The sequence below is a fragment of the Bos indicus x Bos taurus genome, chromosome 10 (genome assembly GCF_003369695.1).
Source record: "Bos indicus x Bos taurus breed Angus x Brahman F1 hybrid chromosome 10, Bos_hybrid_MaternalHap_v2.0, whole genome shotgun sequence".
Classification (NCBI taxonomy): Eukaryota; Metazoa; Chordata; class Mammalia; order Artiodactyla; family Bovidae; genus Bos; species Bos indicus x Bos taurus.
In genome coordinates this window covers 68886014-68906395 of record NC_040085.1, presented here as the reverse complement: position 1 = coordinate 68906395, position 20382 = coordinate 68886014, and the positions used below count along the sequence as shown (strand labels likewise).

Sequence of the window (20382 nt, the reverse complement as noted above, 5' to 3'; positions counted from 1 at the left end):
TATAGTGAATTGATATTTTCATTTTATAATTTGAAGAGAAAAGGAAAATCTCTGCATCAAATCATTGAACTACTGCAAGACTATCTGATCTCATCATTGTAGTTGGATTATTTTGTGTTTTAAAGTTTTTTAAATAAAAAGGTATAAGAATATATATGAATACCCTGAAAAATATAACTAATAAATGAATTCAGTCAAGTTGCAGGACATAGGATTAATATGCAGAAGTCTCTTATATTTCTATATACCAATAATGACCTATAAGAAAGAGAAAATTATCCTATTTAAGATCCTATCAAAAAGAGTAAAATACCTAGGAATAAAATTAACCAAGGTGGTAAAAGAACTGAGCTCTGAAAACAACAAAACAGTTATGAAAGAAACTGAAGATGATAAAAGTAAATTTAAAGATAGCCCATTCTCTTGGATTGGAAGAATTAATATTGTTAAAATGGTCATTCTACCCAAAGCAATCTACAGATTTAATGTAATCCCTATCAAAATACCCATGAAAAATTTCACAGAACTAGAACGAATAGTCCTAAAATTAATATGGAACCACAGCAGATTCTTAATTGCCAAAGCTATATTGAGAAACAAGGACAAAGCTATAAGTATCAGACTGTTTTCAAATTATATTACGGCCTCCCTGTCATATAGGCTCTTTGTTTTCAGACAGTGTTACAAAGATATAATAATCAAGACAGTATGATTCTGTCACAAAACAGACACATAGATCAACAGAATAAATAGAGAGCTTAAAAATTAACCCACACACATATGGTCAATTAATCTTAGACAAAGGAGACAAGAATATACAATGCAGAAAAGACTCTCTTCAGGAGGTGGTGCCAGGAAAACATGACAGTTAAAAGAATGAGATAAGAACATTTCTTCATGCTATATACAAAAATAAATTCAAAATGGACTAAAGACCTAAATGTAAGACTAGAAACCACAACACTCCTAGAAGAAAACAGGCAGAACACTTCTGGACATAATATTTTTTTTTTTTGGATCTGTCTCCTAATGTAAAGGAAGCAAGAGCAAAGCTAAACAGCAGACCCTAATTAACCTTAAAAGCTTTTGCACAGCTAAACAAATCATTGACAAAATGAAACAACAACACACTCAATGGGAGAAAATATTTACAAATTATATGGCTGGAAAGGAGTTAATATCCAAAATATATAAATAGCTCACATTGTAGTGAGCAGTGAAAGTCACTCAGCCATGTCCAAGTCTTTGGATCCCTATACAGTTCATGGAATTCTCCAGGCCAGAATACTGGAGTGGGTAGCCTTTCCCTTCCCCAGAATATCTTCCCAACCCAGGAATTGAACTCAGGTCTCCTGCACTGCAGGCGAACTCTTTACCAGCTGAGTCACAAGGGAAGTCCAAAAATACTGGAGTGGGTAGCCTATCCATTTTCCAGCGGATCATCCTGACCCAGGAATTGAATTGGGGTCTCCTGCATTACAGGCAGATTCTTTAACAACTGAGATATCAGGGAAGCTTGCATATCTGAGAGTATTATGTAAATGAATTACACTTCAATAAAAAATAGTAAGCATTGCCATATAATTATTGCAGGCTTCTCAGGTGGCTCTAGTGATAAACTGCCTGCCAATGCAGGAGATGTAAGAGACACTGGTTTGATCCCTGTGTTGAGAAGATCCCCAGAGGAGAGCAAGGCAACCCATTCCCACATTCTTGCCTGGAGAATTCCATGGACAGAGGATCCTGGAGGGCTACAGTCCATGGGATTGCAAAGAGTCAGACACAACTGAAGGGACTTAGCATGCACACATGTAATTATTGAAACTAGTTTAATACAGTCAGTTTTCATGATGATCATTGTATCGGCTGAAAGCTATTGAAATCTTTCCAATATCTTGCTGTAACTTGATAAAAAATATTTTGTTCTCTGTGACAACTTATCTTACTAGTTGAGCATTAATTCTAATAATGATTCAGTCAATTCATTGTATTACCTGGAATTCCTCCTTCAAAATGCCAACATCCCTAAGAGGGATAGTGTATCAAATTCTTTTCAATATTTAGCACTTCAGTTCAGTTCAGTCGCTCAGTCGTGTCCGACTCTTTGCAACCTCATGACTCTCAGCACGCCAGGCCTCCCTGTCCATCACCAACTCCCAGAGTTCACTCAGACTCATGTCCATCGAGTCAGTGATGCCATCCAGCCATCTCATCATCTGTCATCCCCTTCTCCTCCTGCCCCCAATCCCTCCCAGCATCAGGGTCTTTTCCAATGAGTCAACTCTTCGCATGAGGTAGCCAAAGTACTGGAGTTTCAGCTTTAGTATCATTCCTTCCAAAGAAATCCCAGGGCTGATCTCCTTTAGAATGTACTGGTTGGATCTCTTTTTTCACTCTCCACTTTCACTTTCATCAAGAGGCTTTTTAGTTCCTCTTCACTTTCTGCCATAAGGGTAGTGTCATCTGCATATCTGAGGTTATTGATATTTCTCCCGGCAATCTTGATTCCAGCTTGTGTTTCTTCCAGTCCAGCGTTTCTCATGATGTACTCTGCATATAAGTTAAATAAGCAGGGTGACAATATACAGCCTTGATGTACTCCTTTTCCTATTTGGAACCAGTCTGTTGTTCCATGTCCAGTTCTAACTGTTGCTTCCTGACCTGCATACAGGTTTCTCAAGAGGCAGGTCAGGTGGTCTGGTATTCCTATCTCTTTCAGAATTTTCCACAGTTTATTGTGATCCACACAGTCAAAGGCTTTGGCATAGTCAATAAAGCAGAAATAGATGTTTTTCTGGAACTCTCTTGATTTTTCGATGATCCAGCGGATATAACATCAAGTAATTAATGAAATTAATTTCTAACAAGATAGTTGGCATGGTTCAGGTACTAGGTAAATGGGACATGGATTAAGTGAATACTGGGAAAGAGGAAATATCTGGTTCATAACTGATGCCTGGAGGGTGCTTTCTTTTATGGGTCATTGCAAAAGAGCATCCAAGGAAACCTGAAGCCATTATGAGACAGCTGGAAGGAGAATAAAACTTCAAAATTGGAGGCCTGATTTTCAGCTTCACTTTGTTCAGCCACTTGGAGTGATTTCAAGTGTTTTAACAGGCTATGTGATACATATACAATCATATTTTGGTGGAACATTTTCCTTCTATGTCTTAAATTTCATTTATTAAAGGTAGACTTTAGTAAATAGAAATAGAAATGGAAATGATGGTTGAACCACTTATGTGGCTTTAATGGTTACCAAAATGCATTCTTATATAAGTATTTTAAACTACATAGTCTAAGGCTAATGATTACTTGCCAAGATTTATAAAAGAAAGATAACTAGGAAAAATAAATGTTTGATGTCAACATGAATGGGCACAAAAAGTCTAAAAAATATAAATTGTTATAAGACAGTGAATGGCTGCAGCATGACCTAAGGAGCAAGCAAAATGAAGTGACTGAGAACATAATTTATTCAGAGAACTGGATATCATCATCTGATCTGTTATTCTGTGCAACTTATAAGAGTGTAGGTAAAGTTACAATTAATTAGCTCAATACAGATTCCGTTTGACTCTGCCAGTTGTTTAACCATGAGAAATAAACTATACTTAATTTATATACTCGATATCGGTATAAGCTCATTTGTGAATTTTTGTAAACTATGAAAAGGATATGATGATCACTAGTTTTCTTTCAAAGACTATGATTTTGGAGAATTAAGGATGAACACTTTTCCCTTGGAAGTAGTGAGTACTACTTGAGAACAGAGATTATGTTTTATCCTTAGTGACTATTTTAGTGGAGGCATATAATAGATGTGCAATAAATATCCATGGAATTAAACAATGCATGAATGAAATCTGGGATTAAGTTATATGACATTATTCAATCATTTAAACTTTGTTTCTTTTCGAAAGCATTCATTCATGACTTCAATGTTTATATTATAAAAATAATGGATGTTTTTGAGTATTAAGATATATTCAATAAAATATATTAAATTTTTTCCCCTAAATATGCTATTAGACTCTGATGTGTATCATAAGGAACTCACTACTCTCCTGTCTCAGGTTTATTAATCAGTTGAGAATCAACTATTCATAAAACTGTTTATTAGAACATTAGAGTTACATAACTAATCAAAATTAGTGGTTTAAAACAAGAACAGCCATTTATTTCACTCACAAATCTATAATTTGTGCAGGGCTAGGAAGGCATGACTTATTTTTGGCACATATGTTATCGCTGGGTTTGCTTGAGTGGGTCTGAAAAATTCACTTATTAGTTGGCTCAGCCACATACATGGCTAGTAAGCTGATGTTGTCAAGCTGTGTGCTGCATACGGAATCATAGATTGATAGGACATTTTCCTTCCCATCTTAACTATAATTATTAAATATCAGTATAAATAGAAGGGGAAGTGATGGTTGAACCATCCACCCTGCCTTAAGTGTTATCAGAAATGTCTTCTTATATCCATAGTTAAAATTTTTCAGCCTAAGGCCAGTGTTTAGCTGGGAGCTCAGCCAAGACTCTTGGCCAGGGGCCTTGATTTCTCTCCATGTGGACCTTTCCAGAGGAATATTCAGGCTCCTTCACAACACAGAAACTATATTCTAGTTATTTTAGCAGGTATTTTAGTAGTGAGGAATTAGAAATTTCTAGTTTCTTAAGGCATGGGCCCAGATATTGGCATGTGATTATAGTTACCATAGTCCATTAGGAAAATAGTTAATAGAGTATGCCTAGATTCAAGGGAAAGGAAAAAAGACCCTGGCTGTCTATGGAAGGAGTGTCAGAAAATTATAGCCATCTTTAACCTAATTTTCTTTAAAATAATCCCCTTGTGGTGAATAAGAAAACTATAGGACTTTTAGGTAAGACATTTTCCAGTATATATGTCAGAATTACCAAGTCTTTAAATATGATGTGAAAGTGAAAGTCACTCAGTTGCGTTCAACTTTTTGTGATCCCATGGACTATACAGTTCATGGAATTCTCCAGGCCAGAATACTGGAGTGGGTCGCCTTTCCCTACTGCAGATCTTCCCAATCCAGGGATTGAACCCAGGTCTTCCATATTGCAGGTGGATTCTTTACCAGCTGAGCCATGAGGGAAGCATTTAAATATGATAAGCTAGTAAAACTGGGCTTGTCTTAAATTTTCTTAAGCTTAAAAGGCTGCTGCTACTGTTGCTAAGTCACTTCAGTCGTGTCCGATTCTGTGCGACCCCATAGATGGCAGCCCGCCAGGCTCCCCCATCCCTGGGATTCTCCAGGCAAGAACACTGGAGTGGGTTGCCATTTCCTTCTCCAATGCATGAAAGTGAAAAGTGGAAGTGAAGTCGCTCAGTCATTTCCGACTCTTCGCGACCCCATGGACTGCAGCCTACCAGGCTCACCCATCCATGGGATTTTCCAGGCAAGAGTACTGGAGTGGGGTGCCATCGCCTTCTCCAAAAGGCTACAGGAAAGCATATAAAAAGAGGCTTAATATATTTTAACTGGTCAATCAAATTATTAGTAGTAAAGTAGGAAAATTACCTCTATGGCATCCCATTCAAAGAAAGTAAAAGTGAAATTGAAGTCGCTCAATCATGTCTGACTCTTTGCGACTCCATGGACTGTAGCCCACCAGGCTCCTCCATCCATGGGATTTTCCAGGTAAGAGTACTGGAGTGGGTTGCCATTTCCTTCTCCAGGGGATCTTCCCGACCCAGGACAAACCTGGGTCTCCCGGATTGTAGGCAGACGCTTTACTGTCTGAGCCACCAGGAAGTAAAGTAGGAAAATTACCTCTATGGCATCCCATTCAAAGTATCAGATCAGATCAGATCAGTTCAGTCGCTCAGTCGTGTCCGACTCTTTGCGACCCCATGAATCGCAGCACACCAGGCCTCCCTGTCCATCACCAACACCTGGAGTTCACCCAGACTCACGTCCATCGAGTCAGTGATGCCATCCAGCCATCTCATCCTCTGTCGTCCCCTTCTCCTCCTGCCCCCAATCCCTCCCAGCATCAGAGTCTTTTCCAATGAGTCAACTCTTCGCGTGAGGTGGCCAAAGTACTGGAGTTTCAGCTTTAGCATCATTCCTTCCAAAGAAATCCCAGGGCTGATCTCCTTCAGAATGGACTGGTTGGATCTCCTTGCAGTCCAAGGGACTCTCAAGAGTCTTCTCCAACACCACAGTTCAAAAGCATCAATTCTTCAGTGCTCAGCCTTCTTCACAGTCCAACTCTCACATCCATACATGACCACAGGAAAAACCATAGCCTTGACTAGACGAACCTTTGTTGGCAAAGTAATGTCTCTGCTTTTGAATATGCTCTCTAGGTTGGTCATAACTTTCCTTCCAAGGAGTAAGTGTCTTTTAATTTCATGGCTGCCGTCACCAAGTTATATAATAGTCCCCTACAAACCTTGCCGGGCCAAGCAAGAGCATTCATGTTTGATGAATGACAATAGGCCTTCCCAATTCATTTACTATCTTAATATGGCCAGGACATGTATCACCTTGGTTTCTCATCATTTTATTCTCTCACATGCATTAATAATGTGTACTTTTGCGTTTTTGTGTCACCAGTAGTGAAACTTTGATTTGAAGAAAAGAATGTTTCTGGAAAAAATGTTTCCTAGGTTTTTGGTGTGTCATTTTACTGAAGGAAAATATTTAAATACCTATAATGTTCCAGGAACTGATCTTTGTTCTGGAAATACAGCAGTGAGCAAAAAAGAAAGGACAAGGCCCAGGCTAGTATTTATGGATTTTGCATTTCTAATTGGGGAGGTAGATATCAACAGATAAATATGTCGTATAAATTAAAGTAGCGATATGTAAGTTTAGGAACAAAGACATAATATCGGGTAGAGACTGATGCTGAAGGAAGGGGATGTTTTTTCTGCTGAGTGAAAGTCAATTGTTTGGAAGCTATTTCCATGATGATGCTGCTGATATATACATAACATTTCATGGATGCTTACTCCGTATTGGACTCTTTTAAAACCATTTTATATGAGTTATCTTATTTAGCACAACTCCTTTGTAAAGTCTAGAGTAACTGTAAAGTTGTAAGAGAGGAAATAGAATCATCGAGAGCTCTAGTAACTGGTCAAAATACACATAGCTAGTCAGTGGGAAAGCATGTACTCTTAAAGGAGACAAGGATGCTGGTAGAGGTGGTGAGAAGAAATTGAATTGAAGCTCTATTTTGAAGGTAGAGCCAATAGGAATTGATAATGGAGTAGATTAGATGAATCAAGTGAATTGAAGAAAGACTCTGTAGTTATAGTCTGAACAAATAGGTGTGGCTTTGCAATTTAATGAGATGAAAAATGCACTTGGTTGTTGAAGAGAAGGTAGTGTTAAATAAAAGTTCTCTTTTGAAAATGTTAGATTTGAATGGCATTAGACATTCAAGAGTATCTGTGTATCTGTTAATTCAAGAGAGAGGTTATTACTTTGGGAGTTAGCAGCATAGAGCTAGTTTCTATTGAGACCGATTTCTTGCATTGTCAGGTGTCATGTTCCACGGTCACTTCCCTTGAGGTTGTACTCTTTTATCCTGTGAACACAAACTGTGGTGGGAAGCAGTATTGTTGCTTGCCATGGAATGTCATACTTGCTGTCACCATATTTTATGAAATATGCACTAGTCTTAAATGTTGAAAATATTTTTAAAGAAGAAGTGATTTCTCTTTTTAAAAATATACATATATTACATAGATTTGTACAGATGATAAAACTTTTATAAAGTTGTATACCCCCAAAATGACTGCATGAAAAATACTAGTTAAATATAATGTCTATTTGTTTTTGTTGTTCAGTCACTAAGTCATGTCCGAGTCTTTGTGACCCCATGGACTGTAGCCCTCCAATTCTGTCCATGGGATTCTCCAGGCAAGAATATTGGCTTGGGTTGCTATTTCCTCCTCCAGATGGTCTTCTCGACCCAGGGATTGAACTTCCATCTCTTACATCTCCTGCATTGGCAGGCAGATTCTTATAGTTCTGTAGGATGTCATAATTGAGAGAGCTACATGTGGGTATATGTGAGCTTTCTGCTGATTTTTATAACATTTCAAAGTAAAAAACTTTTTACATAATTATGTATGTATTATATATGTATATATAATTATGTATATATTATATGTATTACAAATATGTATGTATGTACAAATATACATACATATTTATACATATGAATTACATATATTGTATATACATATATGCATGCACATAATTATATATATATAGTTGAAAGTCTTACCTTAAATTATGACCTTGATTAGTCTTACTCAGTATAGGACACCACACTCACATGAAAGCTGGAGGCAGAAGGTATCTTTGTAATATACCCAGCTTAATGGGATGTTGATTATATCCTTCATTTATTAATGATGAAAACTGTAAATACATTGACAGTTTTATTCATATTTCAGTGCTTAAGCTATTCATATGACTAGAATGTGTGCATATTTAATGTACCCCAAAAGATGAAATGTGTGGTAATTTGTTTAACTAAAAGGCAGTAGTAAGACACTTTGGCAAATATAGCATATTACAAGCATGTTAGGGAGCCAAACAAGTTGAACATGTCAAAATAATGGTTCTGTAATATTCACTGACATTTTAAAATAGCTGGAGGCTATTCAAAAGCTTGACTGTAGCATTATTTAATTAACCTGTAAAAAGCTCATTATGTAAAAAACAAATTCTCTTCATGTCACTTTCTTGGAAATTCAAAATTCCATGTTTGTTATATGATTCTTCTACCATCAGTTTGTTCACATTATTTCTGTGCTTGTCTTTCTTAATACCGAAAATGAGGAATAGAGTTTTAAGTTTGTGATTACCTCTACTTTTTGTTTGTTGGTCTGTGCTGACACCAACATCCCAAAATAATAGCAATGCCCCCCCAAAAAACAAAATAAAAACCCTAAAAAGTGATTTAAAAAAGAACCCGAGTAACTGCTTGTAAAATCACAACTTCCTATTTTGAAATTTTAATTTGTTATGCCCAAAGAGCCACTGTTCTTAAAGAAAACAAGTGATTTTCTGAAAATAGATTGAGGATCTTAAGCTGCTTCACTGGTTTGATGTTATACTCTTTCCATCAAGTGGAATTTGATTGATGAAACTGTGAAATGAAACAGTTCATACATTTTGTTCAGAGGAATTATTTTTTCAAATGCTTAGAGGAACAAGAGTGGAAGTGATCATTGTCTTATATTCTATTTATTTGTTAAATGCTTTTGCAATGAGTATGGTTATTAACTATAGTGTTCACTGAATATTAAAGGGAATAAAATACTGCCTTCTTTTTAAAAGAGCTTACTGTTAAGGGATAAAACTAAAGGGACAGGATAGGTTAGGAGTGGTATGTGATTGAAGATGTATTTATTTGGCTCTGAACTCAACTGCTTTTAGAAGTTTTTTCAAGATCAGGTTAACATTAGTAACCTGATAGATCTGGAGAAAGAGGAGTTGGTAAATTATTGGTTGATGGAGGAAGTAGCAATCAGGGGCATTAAAACACCTTATACTTTTCTTTAGCTACTGTAGATAGATAACAGAGGTTTGCAGGTTACAAGTTACTTTATTCTTAAAATAATGAAGTAAAAAAATCTTTACAGTACTGGATTACTGACATAAATTTAATAAATAGAAATTATCAGATAAGATCAGATCAGATCAGTCGCTCAGTTGTGTCCAACTCTTTGCGACCCCATGAATCGCAGCACACCAGGCCTCCCTGTCCATCACCAACTCCCGGAGTTCGCTGAGACTCACATCCATCAAGTCAGTGATGCCATCCAGCCATCTCATCCTTTGTCGTCCCCTTCTCCTCTTGCCCCCAATCCCTCCCAGCATCAGTCTTTTCCAATGAGTCAGCTCTTCGCTTGAGGTGGCCAAAGTACTGGAGTTTCAGCTTTAGCATCATTCCTTCCAAAGAAATCCCAGGGCTGATCTCCTTCAGAATGGACTGGTTGGATCTCCTTGCAGTCCAAGGGACTCTCAAGAGTCTTCTCCAACACCACAGTTTTTGCTTTGGCTCCATCCCTTCATTCTTTCTGGAGTTATTTCTCCACTGATCTCGAGTAGCATATTGGGCACCTACTGACCTGGGGAGTTTCTCTTTCAGTATCCTATCATTTTGCCTTTTCATACTGTTCATGAAGTGGTTTGCCATTCCCTTATCCAGTGGACCACATTCTGTCAGATAGCTGTTAATTCCAATCGTGTTTCTTCCTAGAATCTTCTAGAAATGAAACACCTTGATTTATCTTCTCATCCTATATTTTTGATATTCTGTCAAAAATATTGATAAGGAAGGAAATATTCCAAAAGCTGGAAAAAGCATGCAATGAGAATGAGCATATATTTCTAAACTGAATCATCAATTCCTCAAAATTTTGAATTGATTAAGCTTCATTCAGGAAGTCAGGGCTGGAGGATAATTTTAGTGATAAGGCTAAGAGGCAAATCATAAACTCGGATCATCTAATTCTTCATGAACTCTATCGATCACCATCATGTTTTACCAAATTGACTAGCTGGTGGTCACTCATAAAATCATGTTTATCATACTAAAGATAAGATTTACTGAGTGAACACCAAATTCTAGGCACTCTTCTCAGGGGGTTATCATGCATAATCCTGAAAAGTTTATTAAGGTATCTCTGTCAGATAATTTATTGATCTGGCCAGTATTCATATAATTTATTTTCACTTGGGATATTTGTTTTATTTTCATCATTTCTTCTCTTTCAGCTCTTCTTTATGCAACTATTTTTGGAAATGTTACCACAATTTTCCAGCAAATGTATGCCAACACCAACCGATACCATGAGATGCTGAATAATGTACGGGACTTTCTGAAACTCTATCAGGTCCCCAAAGGCCTTAGTGAACGAGTCATGGATTATATTGTCTCAACATGGTCCATGTCAAAAGGCATCGACACAGAAAAGGTATGGATTATTATAACCGTTTTTGTTACTTATTTTATGTTTCAATAGGATCTTCAGATGCATGAAACTTGGTCACTCACATAGTACTTGTATATTATTGTTATTCTGTATTTCACAAGCAAATATCAGTCAGTCATATTACTTAGCACTTAGAAGGTAGAAAGCAGTCAACCATTAATCATCAATTAGTACTAGTAGCCATCACACTTAATTTAGGGTTTGTGGTTCCTGAAAACAACTAATTACTTCATTTGCCTAAAATGCTCTCATTACCACTCAGAATAATTTTCCAAATTCCTCAAAAATGCTAACAGTGTTGCCATTTCTCCTGCTAGATTTTATTCCAGATTTCTCTTTTGACACTTTGCTCATTTAAAATTTAGAAACATCCTTGCTTATAACTAAAAGGTTATATGTCTTCTATTTTACCCTCTACTTAAATTCATCTTCTCTCATTTCTGTTTTATAATGCAACTTAAAGTTCTTTGTTTTCCCCATTTCCTTACAAAACATGAAATGAATACCACCTCTGTAATCCACCTGACATTCCTAATTTCTTTCTTGTCTTTTTATGGAATCTCTAAATTTTTACCATCTAACATATACCAGGGTGAAAGAAGAAATCAAAGTCCTTTCGTGATAAATAAAGTAAAATTAAAAAGTCCTTACTTCCTATACCCAGCTGATTCACATCAAACATAGAGAATGACAAGTAAGGCTTGCATATAACAATTTTAGAGAAAACTGATCTTGAACTATTTCATTTTATAAGCATTGATGAAGGCTTTATTTTTAGGTACTGATTTTTGACATATGGTAATCAGCATATAACTTGGCCAACAAAAATCCATAGTCAAAGCTATAGTTTTTCCAGTAGTCATGTATGGATGTGAGAGTTGGACCATAAAGAAGGCTGAGCGCTGAAGAATTGATGCTTTTGAACTGTGGTGTTGGAGAAGACTCTTGCAAGTCCCTTGGACTGCAAGGAGATCCAACCAGTCCATCCTAAAGGAGATCAGTCCCAAATATTCATTGGAAAGACTGATGCTGAAGCTGAAGCTCCAATACTTTGGCCAGCTAATGCAAAGAACTGACTCATTAGAAAAGACCCTGGTGCTGGGAAAGATTGAAGGCAGGAAGAGAAGGGGATGACAGAGGATTGGATGGCATCACTGACTCAATGGACATGAATTTGAGCAAGCTCCAGGAGATGGTGAAAGACAGAGAGGCTTGGTATGCTGCAGTTCATGGGGTCCCAAAGAGTTGGACATGACTGAACGAATGAACAACAAATGAGCACATAATATTCCTTGCCATTTCCCACAAATTTTGTGTTTTTAATCATAGGAGGTTGACATAGTATTTCTTTCAGACCTTCTCAACAAGCACCTTTCAGTGTCATGGTGAAAGAACCAACAAACAAAATAGATTTTTAGTTAGGGGAATTTCATGAAGTAAGTAGGAAATTTTCAGCCAGAACGGGTGTTGTTAGGGGCAGAACGGCTGAGGGGAGTTGAAGGGAATGGACTTGAAAAGTAAGAGTTGAAGGAGGGAAGTCTGCAGAGAGTGAAGTGAGATTCTGGAGGATAGCTGTGTGGAAGAATTATGAAGGAGGGTGATATTTGCTCATTTTTCCACAGTTTGCAAGATGCAATTAAATGGTCCCTTAATGTGGAATATGTGACCACAGAGGGGAAAGGACAAATTGCACATCTGTGGAATTTGATTAATGTGTGCCTGAACTGATATAAGGTTATTAGTGAGGGAATCCAAAGAAGGAAAAGAATCTTCCTCAGAGGTGCATGTGAGAATCAGTGTTTAAATTGCCAAATGCAGGATATTCTTTGAGGTCCACACTCAGTGAAACTGAGCTCAGAGGCAACCATCTACCTTGTCAATCAGTATCTTGGTCAGAAGCTTTTCTTTCCAGAAAATTCAGGGGGGTCTTATGGTAGCTGACAGAAAACATCAGTAAAATGTTGGAATGATAGCTCTTTACATAAACCCAGAGCCTATGCCACAGATCTGATGCAGATCTGATCTTTGAGTTCCTTTCTCTTTCTCTGAATTCCCAGATGCTAGGTTAGTGTAATAATGGAATCAACAGATTCTCACAAGCTTCCCCTCTAGTACCTACTCACCTGTCTGCTTCATGATACAGTTAGGGTATAATACACTGGCATTGGGTGCATATGGAAGTGCATCCACAATGTAGTTTTAGTATAGACATTTTTTTGGTTGTTTGCTATTCACTATTTGTGGTCACAGGAATGTACTTCTGATTGGTAGAATATTGATGGAAAATGGATGTTAGGGAAAAAACATGAAGTTAATATTAAAATCAAAATAGAATTTTTATTCACATGAAAATATTTTTAAAGAAATAAATAAAAATATTACGGTGAATTCAGTTCAGTTCAGTTGCTGAGTCGTGTCCTACTCTTTGCGACGCCATGAACTGCAGCACTCCAGGCCTCCCTGTCTATCATCAACTCCCAGAGTCCACTCAAACCAATGTCCATTGTGTCGGTGATGCCATCAAACCATCTAATCCTCTGTTGTCCCCTTCTTCTGTCGCCTTCCATCTTTCCCAGCATCAGGGTCTTTTCAAATGAGTCAGCTCTCCGCATCAGGTGGCCAAAGTATTGGAGTTTCAGCTTCAACATTAGTCCCTCCAATGAACACCCAGGACTGATCTCCTTTAGGATGGACTGGTTGGATCTCCTTGCAGTCCAAGGGACTGTCAGGAGTCTTCTCCAACACCACAGTTCAAAAGCATCAATTTTTTGGCACTCAGCTTTCTTTATAGTCCAACTCTCACATCCATACATGACTACTGGAAAAACCATAGCCTTGACTAGATGGACATTTGTTGGCAAAGTAATGTCTCTGCTTTTTAATATGCTGTCTAGGTTGGTTATAACTTTCCTTCCAAGGAGTAAGTGTCTTTTAATTTCATGGCTGCAGTCACCATCCGCAGTGATTTTGGAGCCCAGAAAAATAAAGTCAGCCACTGTTTCCATTGTTTCTCCCTCTATTTGCCATGAGGTGATGGGACCGGATGCCATGCTCTTAGTTTTCTGAATGTTGAGCTTTAAGCCAATTTTTTCATTCTCGTCTTTCACTTTTATCAAGAGGCTCTTTAGTTCCTCTTCATTTTCTGCCATAAGGGTAGTATCGTCTGCATATCTGAGGTTATTGATATTTCTCCCGGCAATCTTGATTCCAGTTTCTGCTTCCTCCAGCCCAGCATTTCTCATGATGTACTCTGCATATAAGTTAAATAAGCAGGGTGACAATATACAGCCTTGATGTACTCCTTTTCCTATTTGGAACCAGTCTGTTGTTCCATGTCCAGTTCTAACTGTTGCTTCCTTACCTGCATACAGGTTTCTCAAGAGGCAGGTCAGGTGGTCCTGTATTCCCATCTCTTTCAGAATTTTCTACAGTTTATTGTGATCCACACAGTCAAAGGCTTTGGCATAGTCAATAAAGCAGAAATAGATGTTTTTCTGGAACTCTCTTGCTTTTTCCATGATCCAGTGGATGTTGGCAATCTGATCTCTGGTTCCTCTGCCTTTTCAAAAACCAGCTTGAACATCTGGAAGTTCATGGTTCACATATTGCTGAAGCCTGGCTTGGAGAATTTTGAGCATTCTTTAATAGCATGTGAGATGAGTGCAATTGTGCGGTAGTTTGAGCATTCTTTGGCATTGCCTTTCTTTGGGATTGGAATGAAAACTGGCCTTTTCCAGTCCTGTGGCCACTGCTGAGTTTTCCAAACTTGACTGCCTACTTATAGCCAATGAAGTTGTTCAGAACTGAACTGCTAATCATCTCCCGTAAACCGACTCCAGTGACATTCTTCCCTGGTGCAGTTAATGGAAACTCCATCCCTCAGTTGTTTAGGACAAACCTCCTACGTTGAAACTTCCACCAAAATCCTGTTGGCTCCATCTCTGTTTCTCACCACCTCCATTGCTGTTACTTGGTTGAAGTCACTCTCTTTTGTCCCACGTGTGTTATTTTGTAGCCAGATGATTGATCTGTGCATCCTCCCCTGTCCGTTTATAAATTATTTTCAAAATGGCAACCAATAAGCTTATTTGGCTTTCATAATAAAGCTTTCTATCTTTTCTGTTACTCTCATCTCTCTTTTCATCTTATTTATCTAATCCATCCATCCATCCATTCATCCATCCATGTATCTATCTGTTATATAATTCATCTTTACTTTTGATAATAGGAATGACATTGGTTGAGCCTGTTATAATAGGATAGAAGAAAGAAAATGAAAGTTTGATGACAGTAATCCATAAATCTTATAGTTGTAGAAATAATCTTAGAAATATGGATTTACTTGAAGATAGCCTTAGTATACTGCACCTGGTTTTTAAGAGTTATGCTGTTTGATACTGGGCTCCTCTGGTGGCTCAGATCTTAAAAAAAAATCTGTCTGCAATGCAGGAGACCCAGGTTTGATCCCTGGGTCAGGAAGATCACCTAGAGAAGGGAATGGCTACTACCCAATTCAGTATTATCTTCTGGAACACAATAATGTGTGAAACAAAATCTTTGTTCTAATGTTTCTCTTGTTAGTTTTAAAACAGCTATATATATTTTTCAGCTGCTGGTGCTATAGAATTTAATGATGCATTGCAGCTAATTAGAGAAAACCTTCACCCCAGTGACTGAGATTTCATTCTACCACTTCCACATATTTAGTTTTATAGATTTTTTTTGAATTTGGCTTTAAACCTACAAGCAAATTAATCACTGTAATTTAATTCAGTCTTAACTTGTCTTTTGTGAATAATGCTTTCTCTAATATAAGTTATGGCATTAAGATCAGTACTGATGTGAAGTTGTAGCATTTTTATCATGAAAGTTTGCCTTAGGAAATTAAAAAATATAGAACAGTATCTAGATTAATTTTATTTGGTTGAAAGTATTTTATTGACAACTAATTACTATAGTTTCTTCAGTTTTTTAAAATTCAGTAACCAAAATCCATCCTCTGGCCTTTGCTACTTGATAACATTCTGTGCACTTAAAAGACAAGAGAAATGGGGGGATGAGAGGATTTAAAAGGGAAAGAGCAAATTATGGGGGAGGGATAGAAATGATGATAGTTAAACCTAAAAAAATCTATCTGACGGTTTGAGGTAACTTTTCTGAGAAATAATTTAAACGACGTAAATGCCTAGAGAGTTTAATTTTCAGCTTTAGGACTATATGAAAAAATATACTACTTGTATTATGTGGGACCATATATTTCTCATAATACTGGATTTATTTTCTGCTTGTTTTGTAGGATATAGTTTAAAACCTTACAGTTTTTTATTTTCCACGGTCTTAATATGTTTTTTTCTAATATATTCTTTGACAAATCTCAATAAGAAAAAAGTTCTTTGGTCTTAATTTCTTGTTTCATGTGTTTTGTAATAAGCATGAAGTATCAGTAGGCAGATCCCATTATATGAAAAGTTCTGGCAGAATTATGCAAAACATTCAGGCAGATTTATGCCTTTAGAATATAAAGAATTTAAATTTAGAATATAAAGATTTTGAATATGTTAAAATATTGGATTATTTTTATAGCGTATTTATCACAGAAGCATTTTACTTCTTCCAAATATAGTAGGCAATATATACATTTTTCTACAAATTAACTTTCTTTTGTTTACTTTTATACATGTTTTTCAATTTAGAAAAGCCTGTCTAAATATTTCTTTGTATTCCTAAATGTGAAAAACAGGGATGACATTCTTATATATTCATGGTGTCATTATCTTGGTTCAATATTTAAATTATTTAAATACTTCAAGAAGTCTCTATAGCAATGCATAGCTGAACCCGAGTGAAGAAACTAGCTTTCTAAAAAGAGCCTCACCTGGTTAAAGATGCCATGTAAGCATACACATGTGAAGATAGTTAAACAAAACTGAATTGATCTTAAGATGAATTAATAGGACTTTTGCATTTGGGTCAAGGGAGGTACGGAGAAGGCACTGACACCCCACTCCAGTACTCTTGCCTGGAAAATCCCATGGATGGAAGAGCCTGGTAGGCTGTAGTCCATGGGGTTGCTAAGAGTTGGACAGGACTGAGCGACTTCACTTTCACGCATTGGAGAAGGAAATGGCAACCCACTCCAGTGTTCTTGCCTGGAGAATCCCAGAGACGGGGGAGCCTGGTGGGCTTCCGTCTATGGGGTCGCACAGAGTTGGACACAACTGAAGTGACTTAGCAGCGGTAGTAGCAGCAAGGGAGGTAATAATCATCCCAATGTAGTCCATGCTAGTCATATTATAGGGAAAATATTATGTTTAGCTGAATATTTTAAAGAAATATTATCAAATGACAGTACACTTATGAGAGATAATCATGATAACATAAATTTCTGGGAATCTTGTTATAAGATGAATAGTTAAAAGAAATATGAATACTTAGTTTGGCTAATTAAAGATTTTGGAAAGAGGTATGATGGGTAACCTGAGATATTTGAAGTATTTAAAGATGCAATGCTCTGTCTGCATCAGGCAGAAATTAACTCCCTGCCAGTAAAGAATATAGACAGAACAGTGCAAAGTGAATTTTGAGGTCCTGACACTAAAATTACATGCTAATTGTATCTGAATGATTTAGAGTACTATTAAATATCATAGCCGTTTTACAATTCAAAAACATATATTCAAGAGACCCTTTATTGAATATTATATAATAAAATCCAATAATGATTCAATAATTATTTCTCAACAATTTTTATTAGTACATCTAATGGCTGTAGTTTACACATGAAACTAACTGGTTTTACCAATGTGGCATAACAAACACCATCTTAAAAACAATCTTGAGGATTCAGAATCTCTGATGGAGCTAAGCCAGGCCAGGCCCACGGGACAAGTAGCATTTTTTTTTTTCCCCTATGGTTTTTAACTAAACTGCTTGTTGAGCAAAAGAGACTTTGGGTAGTCTATTATTTTAGGAAACTACACTTCAGCCTGTTGTGTGAAAGTAACATGCTTCAAATATCTGAAAACTATGACTTTTCTATCTATACCTTAACATGGCAAGGAAACTTAATTATTGTCATGTGTGCATGTGCTTCTCAGTTGTTACCTTCTGAAAAACTACAGGGTAAGCGTTCACACTTTTCTAGCTGACGTGAAGGCATTAGCTGAAAAAGTAGACTTTATCTAAAACCTCAATTATATTTTTCCTTTAATGAATCAGAAGTTAACCAAAATACCATTCAAGGGTTAACTAGAAACATTGTAAGTAGATAGGAATTTTAAGTAATATTTTCTGTGATAGTAATTTGAAACATCAAGTTATATTTGATGTGTCATGGCTTTTGAAATATTTTAATAGTGCTCCAATGTCAGCTTTATTTTATTGTTAGCTAATACACTTAGTAGTAAATTTTGTATGTGTCATGTAGTAGGCAGTATTATTTTCCTCCAAATGGTAGGGAGACATTGCATAACAGGTTAAAACCAGAGTGGCTCAAATCATTCTCTAAGAATAATATTAAGTGCACTATTTGTGTATCATGTTGAAATTACCTTAGTGCATTAGAGTGGGCTAGTTTGTATTTCATTCTCTCAACATTCTTGTCATAGCCTCTGAGGAAGGGACTGAGGAATCCTTTGATAATTATAGTCCAGGAATGAGAAGGAGTTGTTCATATAAGACCACTGGTGATTTGCTCAGTAGCCTAGATTCATCTTGATATGAGAATTGCTTTCAATGCTTTTATGAAACTCACATCCACAATAGAGATTACTATCACTTGGTTAGAGTATGAAAAGTGTGCACATAGGGCTTGCATAAGATAAGCAATAATACACAATATCAAATAATTTCATTTATTGTGGTTACTTTTGATTTCTTCCTTTACCAATCATAAACTATAAGAATTAGGTTATGCATGGCACCATTTTTAATCGTAGTCTTTGCTTGTTATTCACTGCATACTGTTTTCTTTAAATATAGATGAAAATAGAACTTCAGTTGAAGGACAATTTGGATGAATAAAATATTTCTATATACATATGCCATGAATGAAAATAAATATATTTTGGACTTCGGTGAAAAAAAATAATGAATGAATCCATGAATGTTGAAGGTGGTGTTACAGTATGAGTAGGTGTTTGTAAACTAATTATTTTGTACTAAGCCACCTTGATTGCTCTGTTCTTAAACTTTCTAAACTTACTACAGCAAATCTGTAGAAATGACCATCAAAATACTTATTTTATGAATGATATTATGCTGTTTCCTACAATTTTTGCAGTGTATTAGATAAAGGTTCAGTTCAGTTGATCAGTCATGTCCCGCTCTTTGTGATCCCATGAATCGCAGCACGCCAGGCCTCCCTGTCCATCACCAACTCCTGGAGTTCACTCAGACTCACGTCCATTGAGTCAGTGATGCCATCCAGCCATCTCATCCTCTGTCGTCCCCTTCTCCTCCTGCCCCCAATCCCTCCCAGCATCAGAGTCTTTTCCAATGAGTCAACTCTTCGCATGAGGTGGCCAAAGTACTGGAGTTTCAGCTTTAGCATCATTCCTTCCAAAGAAATCCCAGGGCTGATCTCCTTCAGAATGGACTGGTTGGATCTCCTTGCAGTCCAAGGGACTCTCAAGAGTCTTCTCCAACACCACAGTTCAAAAGCATCAATTCTTCGGCCCTCAGCCTTCTTCACAGTCCAACTCTCATATCCATACATGACCACAGGAAAAACCATAGCCTTGACTAGATGAACCTTTGTTGGCAAAGTAATGTCTCTGCTTTTGAATATGCTATCTAGGTTGGTCATAACTTCCTTCCAAGGAGTAAGCGTCTTTTAATTTCATGACTGCAGTCACCATCTGCAGTGATTTTGGAGCCCAGAAAAATAAAGTCTGACACTGTTTCCACTGTTTCCCCATCTATTTCCCATGAAGTGATGGGACCAGATGCCATGATCTTCGTTTTATGAATGTTGAGCTTTAAGCCAACTTTTTCACTCTTCACTTTCACTTTCATCAAGAGGCTTTTTAGTTCCTCTTCACTTTCTTCCATAAGGGTCATGTCATCTGCATATCTGAGGTTATTGATATTTCTCCCAGCAATCTTGATTCCAGCTTGTGTTTCTTCCAGTCCAGCGTTTCTCATGATGTACTTTGCATATAAGTTAAATAAGCATGGTGACAATATACAGCCTTGATGTACTCCTTTTCCTATTTGGAACCAGTCTGTTGTTCCATGTCCAGTTCTAACTATTGCTTCCTGAATGGTTGGATTTTATAAAATAAACTTTAAAAAGACCTTCCACTTCCATTATTTCTGTTGTTGTTGATACTGTTGTTCAGTCACTCAGTCATGTCCAGTTATTTGTGACATCATGGACTGCAGCA

The 20382-nt window shown here is 36.9% G+C and overlaps 1 protein-coding gene across 1 annotated transcript in view; it reads left to right on the top strand.

The window, feature by feature from the left end:
* KCNH5 (potassium voltage-gated channel subfamily H member 5) overlaps positions 1 to 20382 on the top strand; it is a 393607-nt gene that overhangs the window by 221686 nt on the left and 151539 nt on the right. Inside the window, exon 8 of the mRNA XM_027554270.1 lies at positions 10779 to 10978. Coding sequence (XP_027410071.1) covers positions 10779 to 10978 — 200 coding nt within the window. The remainder of the gene's footprint in view (positions 1 to 10778; positions 10979 to 20382) is intronic.